Source organism: Heteronotia binoei, chromosome 5 (assembly GCF_032191835.1).
Source record: "Heteronotia binoei isolate CCM8104 ecotype False Entrance Well chromosome 5, APGP_CSIRO_Hbin_v1, whole genome shotgun sequence".
Lineage (NCBI taxonomy): Eukaryota > Metazoa > Chordata > Lepidosauria > Squamata > Gekkonidae > Heteronotia > Heteronotia binoei.
In genome coordinates, this window is record NC_083227.1 from 21,878,899 (window position 1) to 21,905,717 (window position 26,819).

General features: G+C 45.6%; 1 protein-coding gene across 5 annotated transcripts; it reads left to right on the plus strand.

The window, feature by feature from the left end:
* Positions 1-430: 430 nt before the first annotated feature.
* LOC132571163 (zinc finger protein with KRAB and SCAN domains 1-like) lies at positions 431-23,163 on the plus strand. 5 transcript variants are annotated; one of them, XR_009555380.1, is made up of 8 exons: positions 431-1,284; positions 3,550-3,670; positions 4,101-4,183; positions 4,820-4,946; positions 6,590-6,697; positions 11,615-11,749; positions 16,392-17,367; positions 18,245-18,352. XR_009555380.1 is itself a non-coding variant. In XM_060237841.1 (8 exons), the coding sequence occupies exons 1-7, from the start codon at positions 562-564 to the stop codon at positions 19,216-19,218; spliced, it is 2,271 nt and encodes a 756-aa protein (XP_060093824.1). In that variant the 5' UTR covers positions 431-561; the 3' UTR covers positions 19,219-19,236; positions 21,058-21,184. The 5 variants fall into 5 exon arrangements, 4 of the variants coding, with proteins under 4 accessions (XP_060093824.1, XP_060093825.1, XP_060093827.1 ...); XM_060237841.1 differs by lacking the exon at positions 16,392-17,367 and adding an exon at positions 21,058-21,184 and having other exon boundaries at positions 18,245-19,236; XM_060237842.1 differs by lacking the exon at positions 16,392-17,367 and adding an exon at positions 21,058-21,184 and having other exon boundaries at positions 6,638-6,697; positions 18,245-19,236.
* The last annotated feature ends 3,656 nt before the right edge of the window (positions 23,164-26,819 follow it).

Sequence of the window (26,819 nt, forward strand, 5' to 3'; positions counted from 1 at the left end):
GAAGCTTTCAGCACCAAAAGACTTTCCAGAGAGCTCATTCCAGATACCTGTTCTTCAGGCCTTTTTTGTAGCAGGAACTCCTTTGCATATTAGGCCACACACCCCTGATGTAGCCAATCCTCCCACAGTTTGCAGGGCTCTTAGTACAGGGCCTACTGTAAGCTGCAGGAGAATTGGCTACATCAAGGGTGTGTGCCCTATATGCAAAGGAGTTCCTGCTACAAAAAAAGCCTTGCGTATTCTTCCTTCCCTTTAGAATCCCCCCCCCTTCTCAGCTCCGATGTCCCCCCCCCTTCTATTATGAGTTTTGTTTTTGCTTAAGGTGGAGTGCCTTCTGAAGAAAGCATTTGGGGTGTTTCTGATGACTGCGGCTCCTGTGTTACTCAACTGTTTTCAGCACTCCCGAGACAAGAGGCAATAGATTTCAAGAGAGAAGACCTCTTCACCTTTTGAATGAGAGCAGTGCTCTGAGATCTCCCAAATTCCACAGGGATTAAGCTTCGGGCAGGGTCCTTCATTGCCGGGTTTTTCTGGATCGAGGGTTTTGTAACTTGGGCGAACATGAAAGAGCAGTCAAGGGCCCTTCTAGAAGAAGGGCCAGAAGGAGTGAGAAACCCTGTCAGCGTGGCCCAGCCTGAATTCACTGGGGAGCGATCCGGCTGGAAAGCCAGGCAAGATATCCGATGGGACCCCTCCAAGGGGATGCATCACTGGGAAACTCAATGGCAAGAGTTCCTGAAGACCTTCCAGTCGCCTCACTCGGCCTGGGGGAGCCCGCCGGTGGCAGAGACCACCCTGTGGGATGATGCCAAGGCCTTCCTGACTTCCTTCGAGCAAGTGGCCCAAGCCTGCCAGTGGCCCCGGGATGAGTGGGTGGCCCGCCTCTTGCCAGCGCTGAGTGGAGAAGCCCAGCAGGCCTTCAGCAGCCTGGAGGCCGGAGACAGGGAGGATTATGGGAAGCTGAAGGCAGCCATCTTGCGCTGGGAAGCCAACCGCATGGAAACCCTGCGCCAGCACTTCCGGCAGTTCCGCTCGCGGGAAGTGGAAGACCCCAGGCGGATTTACAGCCAGCTGCAGGAGCTGTGCCGCCAGTGGCTGAGGCCGGAGAGGCACTCGAAGGAGCAGATCCTGGAGCTGCTGATCCTGGAGCAGTTCCTGGCCATCCTGCCACCGGAGCTGCAGAGCTGGATCAGGGCTGGCGGCCCCGAGAACTGCACCCAAGCAGCAGCCCTGGTGGACGATTTCCTGCTGAGCCAACAAAAGGTGGACACTTGGAAATGGCAGGTGAGGTTATATTTAATCCCCTGAGGGTCTAGTGGGGGTGTAGAACAGTTTGGGTTATTGGTATTATCTGGGTGAAATTTTTAGCCCTGCTTGATATACTGGGAGCAGAGCAGTATTGTTCATTAGGAAAACTGTTCGAGATCTTCATTGCCAACTGACCAGGAAAGAAAAACAGGCTAATCTTGTGCCTTCTGATTTCCATATCCTAGTGGAACTAGAGGTTGTTTATAAATGGCTAATTGTTAACAAATTATTTAACTTTAGAAATAGTAATGAATTGTTATAATTCTAAAGTAAGAAGAAAAAAGAGGTCCGTCAGTGGCTATTAGCCACAAGGTTTAGATGAGGGGTGTTGAACATGCGGTTTGGGGGCCAAATCAGGCCTCTAGAGGGCTCCTGTCAGGCCCCTGAGCAACTGGCTGTCATCTGCTTCTTTCTCCCTCTCTCTTGCTTCCCTCTGAATAACAGCTTGCTTTGTAAGGCTTGCTCCTTTGCACAGGAGCTACAGAGCAAAACCTCTGTTTTATCCATTGGCTGAGCCTCCTCTCTTGGGGAGGAAGTGGGGGGGAGGAATAGCTTGCTTTTCCAGGCTCTCTCAATTGCACAGCACAGCTACTGAGCCAAGCCTGTCTTCCTTCTATTGGCTGAGGCTCCCCCCCCCCAGTCCTCTGGGGAAGGAAGGAAAGAGCCAGAGCTTCCTTTGCCCTGTTCCATCGATCCCATAGGAGAAATACAAAGAAAGCACCTTTAAAACCAATGAGTGCTAACATTTTAAGCATGTTTTAAGTTTTTTAAAAAATATATATTGGGGTTTGTCTGTGTTCTTTATAAAATTTAGATCTCTGCTACCTAATCTTAAATAGGTACACACATGGCCCAGCCCAGCATGGCTCGGCCCCACAAGGTCTCATTTATGTCAGATCCAGCCCTAATAACAAATGACACTCCTGGTCTAGATGGAACACTCTGTCTGGGGTGGATGCTCTGTCTTCTTGGTGCTTGGGGGCAACTGTGGGAAGGCTTCTAGATAGATAGATAGATAGATAGATGAATTTATTGTCATTGTTCTCAACAAAAAGAGAGCAACGAAATGAGGTGCTCTTCCACAAACATACCAACACATCAAACACACATATTCATATTCTGTTCTTCTGGCCCTGCTGGTGGACCTTCTGAAGGCGTCCAGGTTTTGGCCACTGAGTGACACAGAGTGTTGGACTGGATGGGTCATTGGCCTAATCCAGCATGGCTTCTCTTATGTCTCTTGCCTTGAAAACCCCACAAGGTCACTGTAAGTCAGCTGTGACTTGATGGCAGTTTCCACCCCACCATCACTATCTGTTTTTAAAATTCAGTCCCCATGGCAGCCATTTTGGGTAGGGTTGCCAGGCAACTGACAGAGGGACTCACTGGTGGTGGGGGCCCAGGGCTTCTTGTGAGGGAACATGGTAGAATGGAGTTCCAGAACCTCTTCATGGAAACAAAATTCTCAGAAAAAGTTTTAAAGTTCATGAGAGGCACCCATGTGTTTCTTCTTCATTTCCCTCTTGAGAGTTCCAGCACCTCCTTTTCCAGGAAAAAAAACCCAAAACCCTGCAGGGGCCTATGTCAGCAACATGATGACATCACCAGCAACAATTTGATGTCACTTCTAGACTCACAGGAGTGATGTCAGCATGATGGAATACTGCTGACGTCCCCCCACTGGTTTCCCACCATTTCTCCCCTTGCTGGCCAACTGAGCAGTAGCAAGGAAGTTCCCTCTGGTGACGGGGAATGGCAGGCAGCCCTAATTTGGGAGCTGGCTGCACACCCCGAGCAGCCATTTTTTTGGTGGCTCCAATTACCAATTTTCAAAATTCAATCTCCATGGCAGCCATTTTGGGGTTGGCCACACACCCCTGGCAGCCATTTTTTACAGTGACTCCCACTACCTGTTTTCAAATTTCCAGAAGTTCCCCCAGGAACAATAAGGTTGGAGACCCATGTCACATGAACACAGACCATGGAGAGCCACTGCCAATCTGAGTAAGCAATATTGATTTTGATGGATCCAGAGTGTGATTCAGTATAAGGCAGTTTTTTATGTGTTCATGTGGCATATAGGTCAGACCGGGGATGTCCTATCATTGCCGTGAACATTGGTGATGAGTCAAAACCCAATCCTTGACCTATTCCTACAAACGGAAAGGATTTTGAGCAGGGGGAGCAGGGATAATATTGATCCGTCGCCCTTCCTGAGTAGGATTTTCCTTGCTGTTTCAGGAACCCTTGCAGGGAATGATCAGGGGCTCCCCAGAGGCGGAAGGGGCTCCCTCAGACTTCGATCAGAGACGGGTCGTCAAAGAAACCAAACAGAACAGCAGCAGAGATGCTGGTTTGCTGGGTAAGGCCTCCGTGAGCCTTTAAGGCTTATTTACTCCTCAGAGTAAGCCCCGGAGCAGAGGTCCATCAGTGGCTATTAGCCACAGCGCATCATTGGAACTCTGTCTGGGGCAGTGATGCTCTGTATTCTTGGTGCTTGGGAGGGGGGCACAGTGGGAAGCCTTCTAGTGTCCTGGCCCCATTGATGGACCTCCTGATGGCACCTGGGGTTTTTTGGCCACTGTGTGACACAGAGTGTTGGACTGTATGGGCCGTTGGCCTGATCCAACATGGCTTCTCTTATATGCTTATGTAATACCCAAATTCCCTTCTCTGTTCAGGCCATCAGAAAGTACAAAAACATTCTGTTGCTTCTGATTACCCAAGCAAGATGGAATTGATGGTTTTCTTTCCCAGCTCTCTTCTAAATGGTCTCTTCTGTCCCTTTTTAGGCAGTGGAATGACAGGCCCCAATGACTCCGAGATCTCTCTTCCTTCCAAAGAACAAGATGCGACCAGAACTGGGCCGACAGAGGTATGTGAATTTGTGGTGGCTGAATCCAGGCTTATACCTAAAATATAAACGTTCAGACGTTTTGTGCATTGATATGTTTTTAACTGAATTATTTAATATATATACTTTGTCTTAAATGTTTTAATGTTGAAACATTTTGATTCTGCCGCCTTGGGTGGAAAAGTGGCACAGAATTTTTAAAAAATAAAGAAAGAAAACTACGTTCCAAAAGACTTGTGCTGAATCAGACCAGTGGCCCATTCTGTACTGCATGTTTTTCTCCCACAGTGGCCAGATAGATACTCTAGAACAGGGGTGTCAAACTTGCGGCCTTAGAGTTCTAGTATTTTGGGAGAGGGAGAAAATCTTTTTTTTGTCATCTACAATTCAGATTTATTTCATGACTCCAAATTCAAGTATTGTAAGAGCAGGACAAAGATTCTTGCCACATAATGAATCCTTAAGTCATTTTTTCTCTAAAGTGCCCAACACTTCAGCTTTTAGTTTTGGGGAAGAAGCTTAGCCACCTTGAGCCACACTGGATGCCTTTTTTTCTGCTCCCTGGTAATCAGAAACATCTGAAAATGGAGTGCTTTTCAGGGTCTCCTTTTGTACAAGGAACTTGGAGTAAAGAGTGGACATCTTCTTCTGTTTCAGGCACCAGTGACCCTCAAGGAGACGAGCATGTCTGTGCACGTGGTTGAGCCGGCTCTGGCAAAACCTGGCCGAAGGACAATGTTTTGGCAAGTCATGCAGGAAGATGAAGGAAATGCAGATTCTTTGGGTAAGGAACACTCCTGTTTTGCATCCAACAAATGGCAGCTTTCTGAGAACTCTTGTGTACCAGAGGTGGCATGGTTGTTCTGTCACTTTGATTGGGTGGGACTTTAGGCCTGGGATCCACGACCTTTTTGAGCCTGCGGGCACCTTTGGAATTCTACCACAGCGTGGTGAGCACAGCCACAAAATGGCTACCACAAAATGGCTACCGCACAGCCAATCAGATCTCTGATGGCCAAACAGAAGCCTAGCTGGGTAAATGCCCCACTTGGCTCTGCTCACTTTCTAAAGAAGAAGAAGAGATTGGATTTATACCCCGCCCTTCACAGCCTGAAGGAGTCTCAGAGCAGCTTATAATCTCCTTTCTCTTTCTCTCCCCTCCCCACAACAGTCACCCTGTGAGGTAGGTGGAGCTGAGAAGAGCTCTGAGAGAACTGCTCTTGAGAGAACAGCTCTGAGAGGACTGTGACTGGCCCAAGGTCACACCAGCAGGTGCACATGGAGGAATGGGGAAGCAAACCAGGTTCTCTCAGATAAGAGTCCATGCACTTAACCACTACACCAGACTGGCTGTACACCAAACATTTGGTGGGCACCAGGAAAGGTATCAGCAGCATGCTGTTGACCCCTGCCTTAGGCCATCCACTCCAACACTGTAAAGGCATGGAATAACTATTATGATCAACATGCATGTTAGACTGCCTTGTCCCAGACCTGACCCTTCATTCCTCTAGACCTGTTTGGGGTGGCAGTTCTCTATGGTCTTTGCTTAACTCCTGTTAACAAAAATCCTTTCATTGGCCAGTGTGGTGTAGTGGTTAGGGGTTTCAAACATGTGGCCCAGGGGCCAAATCAGGCCCCTGAAGAGCTGCTATCAGGCCCCCAGGCAACAGGCTGTCATCTGTTTCCTCCTCCCTCTCTTGCTTCCTTCTGCATCACAGCTTGCTTTGCCAGGATTCACATATCATCACGAAACGTTTCTGCAAATTACCCCCATGTCAGCTTTTCCATGTCAGCCTTTTGTTCTTTGTTTTGAAAAGCTGACATGGAGGTAATTTGCAGAAACGTTCCATGACGATTTGTGAATATATTTGAGAAAGCAAAGAGAAATGAGACATGTTGAAATGTAGCAATTGATTTTACAGTACTACTTACCTACTGCACTTCATTATTTGAAAAGAAGGTCCGTGGAAGAAGGGCTGTTGAACCCGAAACAATTTTGGACCGGTTCCCCAGTCGTTGGACTTTCATTATTATATAATTATTTTGGACATTGATCACAGAAGGAACAGTAGAAATAGCATGTGCTGTGGATGGATATTTTATTTTATTAATGTATGTTACTGAAAAACACTACAATTTGGATTTGTTAGTAAACACAGATATTTGTTATGTTTTGTGTTTGCACGGAGAGGAGTCAGTGTTTTTCCTCACTAGGTCCCTGTGGCAGGGAGAGGAAGGGAAAGCAATTGTAACCCACTTTGAGACTCCTTCAGGTAGAGAAAAACCCTTCTTCCTCTCTAGTCCAGATGCCTGTGTTTTAGTGTTTGTCAGAAAGCTAAACCAAAAGGTTGAATCTGTAAGCCATTCTGAGTTTGCTGGTGTTCCAAGAAAATAACACTCTGTTTCTCCTTCCCACCTTTCAAGAGGGGCTTTTGGTTCCTAAATCTGACCTCACCTCCCACCTGGAAAAAGATGATGAGATGTTTGTTCAGTTCGCAGAGGAAAGCGAGAGGCTCCCAGGCCGTGATCCAGGTAAGGGGCTTGAGCTGACGATTCTTGTGGCCCGGGCAGAAAGACATCCGTTACACAGGCTCTTATTTTTCCATTGCTTTCAGAGGAGGAATGAGTTGCACAGAATAAATAGACCTGCTTATATCTTATTCTTTGATTTCCTTTTAGCTTCAGAGAAAATTGAAGGTGGTATTAGGATCCGTTGTTTGTTTGAGGGACAGGTTTCTAGTCCTTAAGCAAAAATAAGCTTCAGTGTGAATGAATGATGCCTAAAAAGATCTCAAACCATATGAAGCTTAGGAGAAAGGTGACTTTGGAGGGGACAGCGCAGAGAGAGAGAGAGAGAGAAAGTAATGAAATTGTGCATGGTGTAGAGCAAGGGTCTCAGATATGTGGCCCAGGGGCCAAATCAGGCCCCTGAGCAATTGGCTGTCATCTTCTTCCTTCTCCCCATCTCTTGCTTCCTTCTGCATAACAGCTTGCTTTGCAAGGCTTGCTCAATCGCTCGGGAATTACAGAGCAAAATCTCTGTTTTCTCAGTTGGCTGAGGCTCTTCCTTTGGGGAGGAAGGGGGAAAGGCAGAGCTTGTTTTTCCAGGCTCTCTCAATTGCACAGCAGAGCCACTGAGCCAAGTCGCTCTTCCTTCTATTGGCTGAGGCTCCCCCCCCAATCCCCTGGGGAAGGAAGAGCCACAGTTTCCTTTGCCCTGTTCCCAGGATCCCATGGGAGAAATAATAATAATAATACATTTTATTTATATCCCGCCCTCCCCGCCGAAGCAGGCTCAGAGCGGCTTACAACATATAAAAATTACAAAAGAACAAAATACAAAGAAAGCACCTTTAAGAATGAGTGCTAACGTTTTAAGATTGTTTTAAGTTTTTTAAAAAATTAATTTAATTTGTGTCTTTTGTAAAGTTTCTATCTCTGGTACCTAATCTTAAATAGGTATACACGTGGCCTGGCCCAACAAGGTCACATTTATGTCAGATCCAGCCCTCATAACAAATGAGTTCGACACTCCTGGTGTAGAGAATGTGAACAGAGAGACCCCCATCCCCTTTCTTCTTCCAAAATACTAAGGGGGCCTCCAATGAGAAGCTGGTGGGGAGAAGATTCAGGCAAGAAAAAAGAAAATAGTTCATCGCATGGGCTGTTTTAACTTGTGGGACTCACAGGACGCAGTGTTGACCACCTGTCCAGATGTCTTAAAAACATAGCAGGCAAACCCGTGAAGGATGAGGTCCTCCAATAACTCTTACAGTGCGATCCTACGAGCACTTTCCTGGGAGTAAGCCCCATTTGATAGGCCTGAGAAGGATTCTGAGTAGACCTGTTAGCTGGGATAGCTATGTGGAACTTCCATGTTCAGAGGCAGCGTAGTGTACCTCTGAATACAATTTGCCAGGGACAGAAAAGAGGTAACAACGGGGTAGGGCCTCTGCCTTTCTGGCCCTTCTTGCAGACCCTCTGGGGTGTTTGTCTGGCTAGATGAGCCATCCTCCAGTCTATCTTACTTCTTAATTAGTATTTTCGCACCAGAGTCATAAAGTGCAAACCCTCTTCCCACAAAACAGGAGCCTAAAAATCACTACAAAAGTTAGCATGTAGCTTAACAGCTGCCAGAAGTTTCTCCACACACAAAGTAGTTTGTTTATCTTTTATCTCTGAATAACCAAGAGGATTTAGCTTCTAAAGAGATAAATAATGGAGAGATCAATTCACCCCTTAGATCTGAAAGCCATATGAATCCCCCCGGGCTCTGAGGTGTGCTGCTCCATATCTTCTCATAGTCCCTGGTCCTAAGGATGCCTGGCTGGCTTCAACGAGGGCCAGAGCCTTTTCGGTCCTGGCCTCTGCCTGGTGGAATGAGCTCCCGCTGGAGATCCGGACCCTGCAGGACTTATCCAGGTTTTGCAAGGTCTGTAAGATGGAGCTTTTCCGACAGGTTTTTAATTAATCCAGCGGGCGTCCTTTGAAAGTCATCACTTCCCCCAGCATTTCACCATTAACGTGTTATAATAATAATAATAATAATAATAATAATAATAATAATAATAATAATAATAATAATAATAATAATAATTTATTTATATCCCGCCCTCCCCGCCGCAGCAGGCTCAGGGCGGCTCACAACATATAATAAATACATAATTACAATATAAAACATTATATCAATACAATATATGTTCCCCAGAGAGTACTGAGGTCGGGAACACAAAATCTCCTTACTATCCCTGGGCCAAAAGAAGCCCGCTTGAAATCCACCAGAGAAAGGGCCTTCTCTGTTATGGCCCCTACATGGTGGAATCAGCTGCCGGAAGAGGTGAGGGCCCTGCGGGACCTTGGTCAGTTCCGCAGGGCCTGTAAGACGACCCTCTTCCGGCTAGCTTACACCTAGCTTGAGAATTTAATGCAACTTGCCAGATTTCTTTTTATATATTTGGAATATTTATTAATTTTTAAGGTTTTATCTGTTTTTAAATGTTTAATTCCTTACATGTTTAAATATTGTTTAACTTTTGTGTCGGATTTATTGTTGGAAGCCGCCCTGAGCCACTTGTGGGAAGGGCGGGATATAAATTCTAAATAAATAAATAAATAAATATAATTCATAATAGTTGCTATTTAAAACCAATGTAATTAAAACTATCAAAGTTAAAAACTAACATTTACAGGTGCTATGTTCTAGATGTTCTCCTCCTGTAATTTTTGATGGCCGTATGTAGTAGACTAAAATCCACATTAAGAGAAAGCTAGTTGGAAAAGGGTAGTCTTGCAGGCCCCACGGATTTGAACAAGATTCCGCAGGGCCCGCACTTCATCCGGTAGTTGGTTCCACCAGTGTGGAGCTGCGATCGAAAAGGCCCTTCCCCTCGTACGCTTCAATTTGGCCTCCTTCGGCCCGGGGATTGTCAAAAGATTTTGTGCACCTGATCTCAGCACTCTCTGGGGCACATATGGGAAGAGACGGTCCCTAAGGTAGGCAGGTCCTCGGCCACATAGGGCTTTAAAGGTAATGACCAGCACTTTATAACTAATCCGGTATACAATTGGCAGCCAGTGCAGTTTGCGCAGCCCCGGCTGTATGTGCTCCCACTTCGGGAGCCCTAATACCAACCTGGCTGCTGCATTCTGCAATAGCTGCAACTTCCGGGTTCGGCATAAGGGCAGCCCCTTATGTTATGCTGTTAGCCATCAGCCGCATGCTGTTTATTGCCTGTGTCTGTAAGATTGTTTACTATGCCGCTCTGTTTTGTAATGCCTGTTTTTATGATATTATTTTAACTCTGTTGTTTTATTGTTGTAAGCCGCCCTGAGCCCGCTTGCGGGATAGAAATCTAAAAATTAAATTAAATTAAATTTGGGGCAGTCAAAAAAGATAACGGTCCATGGTGAAGTGCTGTGGTGACTGCTGCTGTTGCCAAAGTGACATTTTTAAAAAGTTTGCACATGCCCTGAAATCTACAGTGGCCAATCAGAAGTCTAGCTGGGCAAAAGCCCCACCTGGCCCCACCCACTTTCTACAAACAGTGGGCGGGGCCAGGAAAAGTGTTGGTGGGCACCCATAGGCACCATGCCGGAGACAGTTGTTCTAGTATCTTGGGAGAAGGGAAAAATTCTCTCTGTTCACTTTCTACTTGAATTGCCTCAGAACCTGCTGCAATCTCTACTAACAGATGGCATTCCTGGCAACGGGGTGGGAGTTTCTCTCGTTTCCTGTCTCTTGGGGAACAGGATGGATCCAGGAGCAGTGTGAGAAGTAGAAGAAGATGATATTGGATTTCTATCCCGCCCTCCACTCCGAATTTCAGAGTTTCACAGTGGCTCACAATCTCCTTTATCTTCCTCCCCCACAACAGACACTGGTGGGGCTGACAGGGCTCTCACACGAGCTGCCCATTCAAGGACAACTCCTGCGAGAGCTATGGCTGACCCAAGGCCATTTCAGCAGGTTCAAGTGGGGTATCAAACCCGGTTCTCCCAGATAAGAGTCCGCACACTTAACCACTACACCAAAATGGAGTGAGGGAGGCCTGCATCAGGAGGCGGATCACAGCAAAAATCTCTCCTCCTTCCATTAGCAGAAACTTGCCACAGTGTCTTCCTGTAAAGATGTTGGTTTCCCATCCATACAGTAGGAGAATGAGACGAGATGGGTTGTGCTTGGTCCAGGCACACTGGGAGCAGGCTGAGCCCTAATGGTGCTGCCAGGCTATTGAGCTTGTCACAGCGATGTGCATAAGGTGATCCTGTCTTTCCAGGGATTTGAGAGCCAGTTTGGTGTAGTGATTAAGTGTGCGGACTCTTATCTGGGAGAATTGGGTTTGATTCCCCACTCCTCCACATGCACCTGTGCATGTGACCTTGGGTCAGCCACAAGTTCTCTCAGAGCTGTTCTCTCAGGAGCAGTTCTCTCAGAGATCTCTCAGCTCCACCTACCTCACAGGGTGTCTGTTGTGGGGAGGGGAAGGGAAAGGAGATTTGTAAGCTGCTCTGAGACCTCTTTGGTTAGTGACGGGCAGGATATAAATCCAGTCTCCCCTTCCTCCTCTTCTCATATCTTGGCAACACCACCAGTATCAGAGGTGCTCCCCTTCATTGCTTGCATGGAAAACCTGGCAGGCTGTGCAGAATTGTCTGGTGTGCCAGTGTTTGGCGCATGTCCTGGAGTTTGTGTGTATGTGTGTGCCTAAGCCTGGTTTGTTTGTTTGCAATTTCTAGCTAGCAGAAATTGAATTGCAAGCAATATGCAGATTTGGCAGGTTTTGGAGAGTTTTGATTTTCATTATGTTTAGCTCAAAGCATGCACAGAAGGGTGGAGGGACATGATGGAAAGCTGAATTCCAGTCAAGGCCATGGAAGTCAACAGTAGAGGGCGGGAACAGTCCAGCATGAAGTTGAGAAAACTTGGGAAATTTCTCTCTGTCTCTTCAGGTCTCGAAAAGAGAAGCCAGATCAAGATGGAGGGGTCTCGGCAGGGCGAGGCGGGGCCAGAGGAAACACAGGGGGCAGCAGCGGAAGTCTCCCCGTGGAATTTTCCTGTGACGGCTGATATTCACGTGCCGAGATGTGAGTTCAGTAGGGAACAGGGGATGAAGCCCATGAAAGGGGAAAGCGAATGCCGTGAGATCGCAGACGGTCTTACGGTTGCCAATAGCAAAAGCTTTGCAGTGCCCTTAAGGGCAAAGAGCCCCTTGGTCTCCCAATATAGTAGGAGGTACGAATCGGGACTCGTTACGAAACATACTGGAAAGGACCACTATGTATGTTCTCTGTGGGGGGACAACTTCCAGGGAACCTCAGACCTCTACAAAGGCTACATCACGCCTATAGGAGACAAATCATACCAATGCTCTGTGTGTGGGGAGAACTTTCCTCTGAGAGCAACCTTGATCAGGCATCAGAGCAGCCATACGGGAGAGAAACCATACGCGTGTCCCGAGTGTGGGAAAACCTTCACTTCCAACACGTTAATGAGACACCTGAGAATCCACACTGGAGAGAAACCTTACCAGTGCCCCGAATGTGGGAAACGCTTCATCCAGAGAACGGTTTTGATGAACCACCTGAGGATCCATACCGGAGAGAAACCATACAAATGTTTTGAGTGCGGCAAGAGTTTCATTCAGAGAGTGCATCTGATGAGACACCAGCGAATCCATACAGGAGAGAAACCGCATCAGTGCCCCGAGTGCGGGAGAAACTTCTCTCGGAGAGACAAACTGATCAGACATCAGAGGACACACGGAGGAGAGGGCAGAGCCCTTATGAATGCCCCAGGCCCGGGAAGAGTTTCAGTCAGAAAGCTACCCTGAGCGTCCATGCAGAGTTTGTATTCCCTTGGTCACCAGTCTTGGAGTGGGATCTTTGAGAAACAAGTGTGGGATGCTGAACCAGCACCTAAACCCCTTCCCTCGTTATGCTGTCTGCCTGCAGATTCTCTACTGAAAGACGCCTCCAACCACCACATCAGACGCCTCCAACCACCACAGCAGCCCCCTGGCAGGCCTTGGAAGCTGTTTTAGCCTTCTGCTGTCGAAGTGAGCATTAGGTTGTGAAGATTAATCTTCAAGTTTATCCATGTTAATCAACAGGAAGCAGACTGGCATAGGCTGTGCATACGTGGCAGGAATAGTTCCCGTGGAACTTAACAAGTGCACGTTTTTGACCTTGGCAAGCAGATTTTCAATCCATGTCCCTCTCATTGTTTTCCTCAAAGATCCTGGAAACTGTGTTTTGCGAGGGTGCCGAAACGCACTGAGGCGTTGCTTTCAGCCACAACGAAGCTGGGATGTAATTATTTATCGAGATATTAGTATCCTGCTTTTCTCTCCAAATGGCTTTCTCTCCTCTTCCATTCTGCCCGGTGAGGTAGGTTTGGCCAAGAAGATGCGACTGCCTCCAGGTTCCCTCAGAAAGCTGCTTGTAGGACAGGAAGGGGATTCAGCCCCGGGTGTCCCAGCTGATCTCGTGACGCTGGTTTGTTGTGGGGCTTGGGCATGTCCTAGATTCCTCCTTCCTTCCTTTGTGTGTGTGTGTGCGCACGCGCGCAGGCAGGAAATTCTGGTTAGAAACAAAATAGTTATCTGATGTATGAATGCAGGAAGGTGGTTTAACCAGAGTAGCCCCCCCACCCCTAGTCAAATCAGTATTCTAAGTCTGGATTGAACTCTGGCTTAGAATCTTGGTTTGTGAGGAGGTAACTCTGGTAACCCACACACTTGCATTCATGGAGAACTGGAGTTAGTTTTTGACGGATTCCCTGTGTGGGAGGGTGTGGAGAGAGCAAGGAGTGAGACAAGCAGTATCAAGGCAGCCTTTTGAAGGTCTCATTTTGTTGGTGGAAAGGGCCAGCAAGTTGTGGGTGACTTACAGTGACCCCCTCATGGAGTTCTCAAGACAAGAGACATCCAGAGGTGACTTGGCATTGCTTACCTCTAGTGATCTTGGATTTCCTTGGTGGTCCCCCATCGAAACGCTAGCCAGGTTCAACCCGGTTTGGCTTCTGAGATCTGACAAGATTGGGCTAGCCTGGGCCAATCTGAGTCAGAACTTTTACTGTCTCCTGCCAGTTTAAAATGGCATTTGAGTGCAGCCCATTGGTCTCAGATTGCCGCACAAAGCATAATTTTCAGTTTTAAATCGGAACATTCCTTTCTCCTGCCCTTAACAAGGAAGCCATGATGTGAAGTGTGAAAAATAGAAGGATGGGTTTGCAGGCCCAGTTTTCTCTTCCTGCCCTTTCCAATGAGAAGCACAGGGAGATTATGTAAATTAATGGGAAGTGGAGAACACAAGTTCGATGGTCTCCCTGCGTTGCACCACCTCCAGGGAAATTAGACTATTACCTTGCTGCAGATTTTATTTTCTGTTTAAACCTAGGGGAGGAGAACACACACACACAGCCCTTGTTATAAGGAAAAGGGAGGTGGGAGGTATAGGATGGATTTATTTATTTATTTAAAACATTTATTACCCACTTTTCTTCTGTACATAGCTCAGAAAGGCTTATGATAGAGATAAAATACATAAAGACCAAATTTAAAATCACAGGTTTCTAGTAAATTTAAATGAAATCACCTTCAGTGGCCTCCTAAAGCGAGGAGGTCAGGCACATCTCTCTAGCGAGCTTGTTCCATAACTGTGGGGCAGCCACTGAAAAGACCATCCCTTGTGAGCCCCCCAAATGAGTTTCTTTGATGGGACAGTCAGTTTAGCAGAAACAACAGTGGATAGTTTAGCAGAGTCAGTTGGCTTGGAAGGCTGGGAAGAAGGAGATGGTGATAAACTAAATATGAGATGACCTAGAGCCACGGAAAAAATTCTTCTCTGTCTGTCCCTTCAGGTGATGAGAAGAGAAATCAGTTCCAGGTGGAGGAGAAGTTTCAGCAGGGAAAGATTGGGACTGAGGAAACACCCGGGATGTTAGTAGGAATAGCCGGATGCAATTTTCCCATGGGAGCTGAAATTTACATGGAAAGATATGAGTCCCATTGGAAGCAGAGGAAAAAATGAAAGCAGTGAGCGCACAAAAGGTTGTGCTCCTGCTGATAGCGAGACTTCTGCAGTGCATCCTAGGGCAAGACGTTTGACAACGTCCAAGTATAGTAGAAGGCATCCCCGTGGGTCAGGACACATTATGAAAGAATCGTTCCTTGAACAACATCAGACAGCCCAAGATAGGGGGAAAGATTATGAGCATCCCAAGAGTGGGAAAGGTCTATGGAGACTTGAAGAAGGTGATAACCCATCAGAGGACCAATACTGGAAAGAAACCAAGTCTGAAGTTGAGGAGAACTCGTAAGCTAGGATCAGTGGGAAGTGAGAGAGAAGCCATTCAGATGTCCTCAATGTGGTCTGTCATTCTGTCAGAGAAGAAATGTGAAGAGGCATCAGAAGATCCACACTGGAAAGAAACCATTTGGATGTTCGCAGTGCGGTCAATCTTTCAATCAGAAAAGCAATTTAGTGAGACGTCAGAGAACCCACACAGGGGAGGAATCATACCAGTGCTATGAATGCAAGAAGAACTTCTCTCGAAGAGACAAGCTGATCAAACATCAGTCAACCCATGATGGAGGGAAGCAACGTAAATGACCAGACTGTGAAAGATTCAGAGAGAGAAACTGATGAGACATCAGAGAATGTGCAAAGGAGAGGACAGAGATCTTATGGATGTTCTGAGTGTGGGGAAGAGATTCAGGTGGAAAATTACCCTGATTTAAGCATCAGAGTACCCCTTTTGCACACTGACAGTTTCTTTCTGAGTCTATGAACTGTTTTTTATGAAGGGGCATTTTGGAAGATCTAGTTGCCTAAAATCCCACCATCCTCTGAAATGGTCTGCCAGCAAGCTTTATTTCCACTCATCCTGTCTTCTGCACACCACTTTAACATCTAAACTGACAATTCCTCAAGGGGGAGCTGGGTTTGACCTGGCGGCCTGCGGTTGTTGACCTTTCTGATGCTCTGAGAATGTCAAATTGTCCACAGAGCATTTCTTATTTCTCTTCCTTAGTAACAATAAAGGTAGCCTAGACAGCAGTGTGACATGCTCCTGTTGGCACTCCATGGGACTGAAAGATTTTCTTTTTTTGAAGTTGGGTTGTAAAGAATATTGTAGACCACTGCACTTCTTACTGCTTTCCCTCAAGGCTCCCTGGGAAGTGTATTTGCGGGCACACTTGGGAGACTTGGAGGTTTGTTATTCTTCCCAAAATGCAATTCCTAGGAACTGTTTTGATTGATGCTTTTTGGTCTTTCGCCAGAGAATCTGTGATGTGTAAAATGACTTGTAGAATGGATGATCTGGTTTTCAGTGCCCTTATATACCTTCTTTCTTCACCCATAAACTGTGTGTAGTACAAATAATTTATGCCTAATAAGCCTATGCATACATGCAGCCTTATATCAAGTCAAAGACCTTTTGGTCTATCAAGGCCAGTTTTGTCTACTCCTGATGGGCAGTGATCCTCCAGGGTATCTGGTCAAGATCTTTCACATCACCAAGTACCCAATCCTTTTTTAAAACTGGAGATGCCAGGGATTGAACCTGGGGCTTTCTGCATGCCAAAGCAGATCCTGTACCACTGAGCCACAGCCCTTTCCCTTAAGTATGCAACAAGAAGATTTCAGTAAGCTTTAAATATTTTTTTTTTTAAAAAAAGAGTTCACCGCAGCTTGGGCCATCTTCCTCTCTCTGTCTCTTCAGGTGGTGAGAAGAGAAGTCAAATCAAGATGGAGAACTCTCAGCAGGAAGAGACTAGACCAGAGAAAACACTCAGGACATTAGCAGAAGGAACCCAGTGGAACAGACCTGGGCCATCTGAAATTCACAAGCAAAAGGGCACATCCATCGGGGAAGCGGGGAAGAAGCAGGTGGAGGGAAAGAACGAATGCAGTGAGATCACAGACGCTCTTAAATCTGCTGCTAGTGAGAGCTCTGCATTGGGTGTCATGGCAAAAAATCCCTTCATCTCCAAGTGTGGCAAAAGCGACCATCACAAGGCAGGTTTTCTGGTAAAGCACGCTGGAGAGGACTGCTATGAACATCTGACTCTAGAGGAAAACTTGGAGCAAAGATCAGACCTGCACCAACATCAGACAATCCAAATAGGAGAGAGGGTTTATGAATGTCCTGAATGTGGGAAAATCTTCCATATGAGATCTAAGTTTATGAGACATCGGAGTAGCCATGCAGGGGAGAAATACTACAAATGTTCTGAGTGCGGGAGAAGCTTTGCTTCCAAAGGAGCATTGACGAAACATCTGAGGTTGCACACCGGGGAGAAGCTACATAAATGTTCTGAGTGTGGGAACTGCTTCATTGAGAGGGCTCACTTGGTTAGACACCAGACAATCCATACAGGAGAGAAACCTCACGAGTGTTTGGAGTGTGGGAGAACATTTCCTCTGAGAGCCAATCTGATTAGACATCAGAGCAGCCATACAGGGAAAAACCCTTTGCTGTTGTCCTGATGCGGGAGGAAAATTTTAGGGAGATCAGCTAGTGGGACCCTAGAGGACGGCAAATGTACAAAATGACCGGCGGTTGAAACTTCTTTGGGAGAAATCAGATTATCGCACACCAGGGATTTCATGGAGGACAGATTAAAGCGTAGCATGTTGACAGAGGTTTTGCTTTGAACTGGCACCTGATTTCCCTAGAGGGTCATTTCAGAACCAGGGTGTGCCAGTGTCTCCAGTTCTTGCTACTGCCAAAAGCAGTCCTCTTGGAAGGTTTGTTTCCAATGACGCCACCAATGCTGCATCAAGGTAGCATCAGAATTAATCTGAGGTAGCAGATCCCTCAGTTTTGATCCAGTGGCGCAGAGTCATTGATCTCAGTTGTACCCTGGGAATGATCAGTTGTACATAGAAAAATGCAAAGTTCATGTTATTAGTAACAATAAGCTATTTTAGGCTTGCGGAGGTTGTATATTCCAGAACCTAAAGTGCCTGCTGTTGTTTTCCTGTAGGACAACTTGGGAATTGTATTCCATGAGCATGCAGAAAACTCGAGTCTGCAATTGGCTCACAAAGCACAATTCTTTTGAGCTAGCACTGTTCCAAGTTGAATGCTTCCTTGATTTGTATAGTTTGTACACTTGGTCACTTTTGCACCCAATTAACTTTACCTTGGTACATATCTCTTCCGTTCCTGTAATTTTTTTTAAAGCGAATAATTGGTGGGCTATGTTGCAGCTGACGTATGATGAGCCTGTGTGGTTTTCGAGGCAAGTGATGATCAGAGGTAGTTTGCCACTGTCTGCCTCAGCGTCATGACCCTAGACTTCCTCAGCGGTCTCTCATCCAAATACTAGCTAGGCTCTCCTTTAGCTTCCAAAAGCTGATGAGATCAGGCAAGAGAAAAATTGGACCTTGGATATAAGGAGACATATAATGATAATTGTAGAGATGGGAGAAAGACATTTAGGCAGAGGTTGCTGAAATCAGCTAATCAGGGTGATAGAACAGGAGGGAAGGGCTGTAAAGATGGAGGTTGCAGGATTCTAGTCAAGAGGTGAGCACGCATGGACAAAACTCCTCTCTCTGTCTCTTCAGGTAATGAGAAAAGAAGTCAGATCAAAGTGGAGACTTCTCAGCAGGGGGACACTGGCCCAGAGGAAATATATGGGACATTAGCAGAAATAACTCAGTGGAATGTGCCTGGGATGTTTGAAATCCACAAGGAGAGATGTGTATCTAACTGGCAACAGGAGAGGCCGGGAGAGAACGAAGGAAGTCAGTTCACAGAAGGCCTTGCAGATTTGTTTTGCAACACCTACCCAGTGGACCCAGCAGGGAAAAGGCCCTTGTTCGCCAGCTCTGGGCGAAAACAACGCTACAAATCAGGACTCGTTATGATGCATACCAGAGAAGATCCCAGTGACGCCTGTCCCACATTTGGACAAAACATCCAGTCAAAACATGGCGTTGATCAACAGAGAATCCACATGGGCAATGAGCAGTATGAATTAATAGAGATAAGGGATAATTTATTTGGACATCAAAGCAACCACACGGGAGAGAACCCTTGCAACTGCCCTCAGTGTGGGAAAAACTTCAGTTGTATAAAGTCACTAAAGAGACACCAAGGAGTTCACACCGAAGGTGGAACATATCCCTGTCCTCAGTGCGGGAAATGCTTCAGATACAAAGAAACGTTGAAAAAGCACCAAATCATTCACACAGGAGAGAAACTGCATGGATGTCCTGAGTGTGGGAAAAGTTTCACTCTGAGAGGGGCGCTAACAAGGCATCGGAGGATTCATACAGGAGAGAAACCCTTTGAATGTTCTCAGTGTGGGAAGTGCTTCAGGCAGAGAGAACATTTGATGGTTCATCGGAGAATCCATACAGGAGAGAAACCATACATATGTCCCGAGTGTGGCAGAAACTTCTCTCGGAGAGATAAACTGACTGGGCATCAGAGAACTCACAGAGGACTGAGACCTTACGCATGTCCTGACTGTGGGAAGCGGTTTAGTCACAAAAACACACTGACTAAGCATCAGAACCTCCATGGACCACATTAACATGGTTTTCTGTTCCTAGTAGGCAATATTTTTCCCTGGAGGCCATTTGTGGGGGGACGTGGACCAGAGCTTTAAGCTCTTTTTGTTCTCTAAGATTATCTTCCAGAATTCTAAAGATTTGTTTTCACAAATTTCACAGGCATTGTAATAAGTTAACTTTTAAAATAGGGGGCTGCAACTTTTTTGAGCCTGCAAGCAACTTTGAAATTTTGGCACAGGGTAGTGGTCACAGCCACAAAATGGCTGCCTCAGGAGGTGCAGCCAGTCACAAAATGGTTGCCATAGCTTACTTTTGTAAACAATATACATCAAATGAAAGTAAACCACACCGCGTATAGACTCAAATAACACAAAATTCTCTATGTCTAATAATCTCTACAAAAAATTGTATTTATTATTTATTTATTAGGGGACTTGATTTTGAAATAGATATTCACTTTTGTAAGATTCATACAATATTTATAAACACAAATTTTGTAGAGGTTATTAGATGTAGAAAATTTTGTGGTATATGAGTTTATACGCAGTGTGGTTTACTTTTATGACTTTCAGCCATACTGTAAAGATTCTCGTGCTGTGGTGGCAGCTACATCCAAAGAGTCTGCATAGTGCTTCAATGGCCAATCAGAAGCGTTGCTGGGCAAATGCCCCTCTGGTCCCATCCTCTTTCTAAAAACACTTGGTGGGCACCAGGAAAGATACTGGCATGTATCACAGTGTCCACAGGCATCATTTTGGGGAGCCCTGCTTTAACATTCATGATTGAACAGTCAATTTGCAACCAAGTATTTTCTGGAGTCATCCACGTGAACAGAAAAGATCACTCCTCGTGTTGTCAGGGTGCAGTCAATTGTACGCAGAAAACTTTTTTGTTCCTATTTACAAGTAAGCTGTGACTAGAATGCTTGGGACTATTTTCTAAGCATTTTTGGCTGTGCAGTGTCTCTTATTAAATTCAGTGGGGCTTAAAGAAAGCTACTTTCCAAAACTTAATTTGATATAAGGCTGCAAATCATATTTGAAACTATTGTACTTTTTGTTGTACCCTTCCACCTCCTTCCCTGGTCATCGGGGCTCGCAGTTTGCAAGCATGCTGAGATTCCCCTAGGAAGACTGATTCTTAGTTGCCTCATAAAGTGCTGTGCTGTAAATCTTCAGCATGAGTGCACATAAATACTTTTGAAGCTGCCTTATACTGTGAGACCCTTGCATGGCAATCACACTTCCTTGTGAGTAAGCTGCACTGAATAGACCTTTGAAGGATTTTGAGTTCCTATTAGGGTTTCTCACTTGTTTGATGAAGGTCAGTCTCGCCTGCTCGGACAGTGGTTCTCCACAGTTTCAGGCAGAGGTCTTTGGTACCACCTATCCTTGATCTTTTTTACTGGAGATGCAGGGAATTGAACTTGGAATCTTCTGCTTACAAAGCAGAAGCTCTGCCACCAAGCCACAGCTTCTTCCCTGCAATAGAGTTCCGACGCTGTGGTTACCATGGCTTTTTGGTCCTCCATATGTTTAGCAAAAAATATGTAAAGTATACCAAGACAGTCATAGCTGTGTGTTGTTGTCACTGGTGTATTTAGTACCAGGTTTATGGGGGATTTTTTTTTTTTGCATAGAATTATCTAGGTTTTCTTTTCTGAACGGGAAGAATGCTCTAGGTGTAAGGGGTCATGTGATCCTAGGGGCAGCAATGGAGAGATAAGTTGAGCAGAGGCTCTTGGACATGGATCTAGGAGGGAAGTTTCAGGATCACCCCCCCCAAAAAAGGAGAATTTACTGAGCTCTAAACAAACAGTGAGCAGAGCAAGGACAAAATTCCTCTCTATGTCTCTTCAGGTAACGAGAAGAGAAGTCAGATCAAGGTGGAGAACTGGCAGCAGGTAGAGCTGGGCTCAGAAGAAGCACAGTGGACTTTAGCAGAAATCTCTCCCTGGGAGAGTCCGATGACAGCAGAAATTTATGAGCAAAGATGCGAGTGCCATGGGGACCGGGGGACAAAGCCAGCAGAGGAAGAACACGGGTGCAGTGAGATGGCATTTACAGCTTCCGTTACTGGGAATGCTGCAGTGTCCTCTCGGACAAAAAAGTCCTTAGTCTCCAGGTATGGTAGAAGATATCACTGCCGATCAGGATTTGTTATCAATCATACCGAGGAGGACATCTTTGAACATCCCATATCAGGAGATAACCTGCAGCCCAAATCATATCTTGTTAAGCACCAGATGATCCAAATGGGAGAGAGGTCGTACGTGTGCTCTGAGTGTGGCAAAAGCTTCCATCTGAGATCGAATCTGCTGAGGCACCAGAAGGTTCATACGGGTGAGAATCCTTATGAATGTCCGGTGTGTGGGAAAAGTTTCACATCCAGAGGAGCTGTCATGGTCCATCAAATAATCCACACAGGGGAAAAACCATTCGGATGTCCTCAGTGTGGGAAATGGTTCAACCAGAGAACAAATCTCTTGAGACACCAGAGGATCCATACTGGAGAGAAAGTGCACGAATGTCCCAAGTGCGGGAAAAACTTTTACCGGAGAGATAAGCTTAGTCAACACCAGAGAATACATACGAGGGAAAAACGTTACGAATGCCCCGAGTGTGGGAAAAGCTTTATTCATAAGGAGAAATTCCTGCGGCATCAGAGAATTCATCGTGGCTTCTAGTGGTGTTTACATTCCAAGGATAACACATCACCTTGGGAAGCATCAGTGAAAATTCAGCTAAGAGAGAAATTTGGTTCTGGGGCTTTGTGTCCTTTGGAGTATGCTTCTGGATTAGGGAAGCCTAAATACTTTGTGGCAGATAAAACTTTTTGAAATGAGTAAAAAATTGGAGGCACATTAAAGTTAAATCAGCCAGACACTTATAAAAATCTCACATGCCCCTAAAAAACATATTCCTGAATTTATCTGACTAGCAGTAGTGTTTGCTGAGATGTAAGTTCCATTGGATTCATTGAGACTCCCTATCAGGTAACTGTTGTACTCCGAGATGAAGGCATCTCCTCTGCTTATAATAAAAATTAAACCACCAGGGAATCATGAAACCACCGATTCAGGAACCTCCCAGTCATTATATAAGCCCCAGTCAACTTTAGAACAGAAATAAATTCCAGTAGAGTGTCCCCAGACAAAACTTCCTTAACACCCAGATTTCGAAATCTAATTGATTCGACCAAAAGCAGAGGCTCTGAGAGTTGAAAGAAATTGATAAATGAATGAAATAAATATCTCAGTCCCCTGGGACCTGTTAACAGCACAGAGTATGAAGAGAATTCTGTGAGGAAGGGGGCTAAAAACGGCCATCCAAGAGACCTGAACAGCAGATGTCTTTTAAAAGGTGTCTGACAGTGGCTTCCCCCCCCACCTTCCCCAGGATAGTCAGGACTGTCTGCATGCATTTTATCATGGCCTTTCCAATCTTTTTTTGTGTGCTTCAGTTAATCTCTACGAGCTCTATGAAGAACAATAGTACTACATGACTAAACCAACATTAATTTTTAAAGTGCCCTGAATTGTTCCCACTTCCGCAGGGAAGTGAGGCTGCTAAGCATGATGGGTAGAAGAGTGTTATTTAACTATATTTACTTGGGTCTAAGGAGGGAAGAGAGTTGACTTTGCTAATTGAGACGAGGCAAGTTTTGAAATGGCAAGGACTTCATATATGGTCGGGGAGATGGGAAATGTGGAATCCAGGGTGCAAAGTGGGTCTTGGGGCTGCTGTGATGTGGGGGCATCCTCCTGGGTAAACGGTAGCAGCTTTAAATGCTGTCAAAACTTCTCAAGTGATCCAGCAGCATAGCATCTTTTGTACTGTTACAAAGCACCTAGAGGCCATAGGCATTCAATAAACAATAGCGATAGTGTTTGTTTTCAATAAAGTTTTGGGATTTTGAGAAACTGCAAAATGGTGTCTTTTAAAAAAAAAAAAAAAACAAACAAACTTGAACAAGTTGGGGCAAGAATGTTCTGCTCCCTCAGAAATTTTATTTTTTATTATTATTTATTACAGTTTTTTTCAACAGACAAAATGAAACCAAGTAACAGAGAGACGGCAATATTTCCATATAAGGGACAGCACGATCTCTCCAGAAGCATAAAAACAAATACAAGATAAACTGAAAATATAGTGTGATAGTTGTAAGGCAGGTATATACAAACAGTCAATGTTTCAAGCCAGCTTGCATTGTTTTTAACTGCCTCAGAAATTTTAAATTTTCACACAGCAGCATCAACAAGCACCCAAGTCCACACTCCTGGGATTACTTTATTTATTTGGGTAGTGGTACTCCATTTTTCTCCCGAAGAAAAGCAGCTTGCAACATCATTCTCTGCTCCTTGTCTTGATCTTCACATAAATAACCCTGTGGTAAGTCCAATCTCATCAGATCTCGGAAGTTCAACAGGACCAACCCTGGCAAGTATTTGAATGAGAGACCTCCAGAGAATAGCAGGGCTGGAAGGCAGAGGCAGACTTTCAAGCCACTTCTCTGAACATCCTCCATGCCCCAGTAAGAGTTGCCAGAGGTTGTCATGACTTCCAGGCATTGGCATGCACACTCAAATAATAAGGGCCCCTAATCAATTATAACACACAATTCTTTGACTTGCACTGTGTCAGGCAGCGAAACTTGATGGGCATTGGCTTCCCGAGGTCTCAAGCAAAACATCCCAAGGTATCGGGAAATTTGTCTATCAGTGTTTAGAAAGCCCTCCAAGGAACTTTATGGTAGCTTACATATTTCCCCCCTTCCTATTTTATCTGCCTGCAAGGTGAGTTATTTTCAACTAGAACTGTCTGGGACACATTCTACTTTCCTCTGAGGAGCTCAGGGTAATGTTATAGGGTGTTCTTTTCTGTTTTTCTTCACAACTACCCTGTGAGGTAGGTTGGAACTGAAAGAGATGATTGTTCCAAAGTCACCCTTGTTTTATGGCAAACAAGGCTCTGCCCAGTCCTAGTTCAAATCTCACCACCACACAACACTAAACCAGGACTGAATCTGGGATCTTTGCAGGAAGAGCCAATGCTGTTGTGGCTCCTTCCTTGAAATACATGCTAACCATTGGTCTCTTGAGCTCACTACTGTCATCTTGTTACAGCTGCCTGATATCTCAACTGGAACCCTTCATAACACTACCTGACACCTTTTTATGGGAGGTACTAGAAATCAAACCTTATGTGGGGAAGCAAGTTTGCATGGAAAAAGGCCATTTTGGGACACCCTGGTCTGCTTCCTCTCCGTAAAAACTCCTTCCTGAGTAATTCTGTTTGGCCCATTTTGCGAAACAATAGAAGTGTGAGATCCTTCCTAATATCCAATTAGAGCTAGTGTGATACAAGGGTTAAAGGGGTGACCACTGGGGAGGCTTGATCATAAAGCAACCAAGGTTAGACTAAGTGTGAGCCTAACCTACTTTGCAGTATTGTTGTGAGGCTAAAAGGGAGAGGAGAAAGCCACCATGTTAGCACTGAGGTAATTTCTCAGAGTTCAAGATGTGAAGGAAACAATATATCCCTTTGGACCATCCTCAGAATTTCCTGAGGCACTTAGAATGGAATCTAAGCCTGAACATGCAATTTCTCCACAGCCATGATCTGAATGTTCACACTGGTTAATAGACCTGAAGCTTTTCTTCAGAGCACCACACTTATGCTCAGGTCAACTAGAAGCACCTCAGTGGACACCCTTTCCATTCTCTCTGAGGAAAAACCTGTGGTTGAAACTATTAGCTGTCTTCCTCAGTCCATCTTCCTCAGCCCTCTGAACATCACTCCTCTTCCTAGGGAGCCAGCTAGTCTCCTGTTGGTAGGCAGAAATTCTCCACACACAAACATTATCACACCTTTTTCCACGGAAGTAGCATTCATGAATCTCTGTTCCTCCATTTTATCCTCATGCCAACATTGTGAGTTAAGACAAAAGATGGTGACCAGCTTCTTAACCAAGTAAGGGTTTAAACCCTGGGTTTCTCTGGTCAGTATTGAGTGCAAGGTTGCCAATTCCCAGGTGGGGGCAGGGGATCCCCTGGTTTGGAGGCCTTCCCCCTACCTCAGGGTTATCAGAAAGCAGAGGGAGGGATGTCTGCTGGGCATTCCATTATTCCCTATGGAGACCGATTCTCATAGGGTATAATGGAGAATTGATCCATAGGTATCTGGGGCTCTGGGAAGGATGTTTTTTTGAGGTAGATGCACCAAATTTACAGCACAGCATCCAGTGCCTCTCCTCAAAATACCCTCCAAGTTTCAAAAAGATGGGACCAGGGGGTCCAATTCTATGAGCCCCAAAAGAAGGTGCCCCAGAAATGATGCCATTGAGTCGGGTATGTCATGCCGGGGATACTCAAGGACTCGCAATAAAACTCTATGGTACCATAGAGTTTTTACCGCAAATCCTAGAGTGTCCCCAGTGTGACATCCCTGGCATGATAACATCACTTCCAGATTATGTCATTGTGCTGGGGATGGTGTGTAGTGACTGGGCTCTTCAGGGGGCGGGGATCCCCCTGGCAGCCTGCTCCCTGCTGGTGAGTTGGGGCCCTCCAGACTGGGGAATCTCTCATCCCCGGCGGGAGCTTGGCAGCCTTACGATTCCCACATTTCTGGGGAGGGCAATTTAGAAAAGAGCACCAAAATGAGCAGGGCCCACTGTTGTGTCACTCATCACCCACTGAATTTGTGAAGATGGGAGCACCTAGAAAAGTGATCCCTCAACAGACCTGAAGGATCAGGCACCATATTGGAGAAGGCAGGCAGGCCTTCAAAGAATAGCTCTCTGGATTAAATAAGTAAGAACAGTGTGGTCAAAAGCAGTTCACACACATTAATTCTCACAATAGTTTGTTAAAGTAGTCCTTTACATTTTTTAAAAAAGGACTTCCTTTCCCTCCCCCCAAAAAGAGACCAGCCTGATGAGGACTGAGTATACCTATTGACCTCCATGCACAGAATATTGAGGGCAGTTGTATGTAGTTATTAAAAAAATGGAGAGGAAAATCAGCTTACCCAAGACCTAAACAGTGTATAGTATTCTGAAAGATGTGAGATGCACATTCCTGAACTAGAGTTGCCAATGCTGGGTTGGGGAATTCCTGGAGATATGGAAGTAGAGCCTGAGGAGAGGAAGGATCTCAGCAGGTATAATGTTATATACAGGGCTTTTTTTTGTAGTAAAAGCCCAGCAGAAACTCATTTACATACTAGGCCACACCCCCGGAATGGTTTTCCTGTATGTTCCTGCTCCAAAAAAGCCCTAGTTATATAGTCGACCCTCCAAAGCAGCTATTTTCTCCAGAGGAAGTGATCTTTGTAGTCTAGAGATCTGTTGAAATACTAGAAAAACAGGGCTTTTTTTGAGCAAGAATGCACAAGAACACAACTCCAGCTGTGGGTGTGTGGCTTAATATGCAAATAAGTTCCTGCTGGGCTTTTCCCACACAAGAGCTCTGTGTGAAACAATGGTGATGTTAGGGTGTGTGGCCTAATATGCATTTAAGTCCCTGCTGGGATTTTTCTACCCAAAAGCCCTGCGTGGAACAATGGCGCCACCAGGGGGCGTGGCCTAATATACAAATAAGTTCTTGTTGGGCTACTAC

Excerpts from the sequence above, each read along its gene's own strand:
- LOC132571163 (XM_060237841.1), top strand. The coding sequence starts at position 562 with ATGAAAGAGCAGTCAAGGGCCCTTCTAGAAGAAGGGCCAGAAGGAGTG. Across the intron at positions 1,285-3,549 it reads TGGACACTTGGAAATGGCAG|GAACCCTTGCAGGGAATGAT; the intron begins GTGAGGTTATAT and ends TTGCTGTTTCAG. Across the intron at positions 4,184-4,819 it reads CCAGAACTGGGCCGACAGAG|GCACCAGTGACCCTCAAGGA; the intron begins GTATGTGAATTT and ends CTTCTGTTTCAG.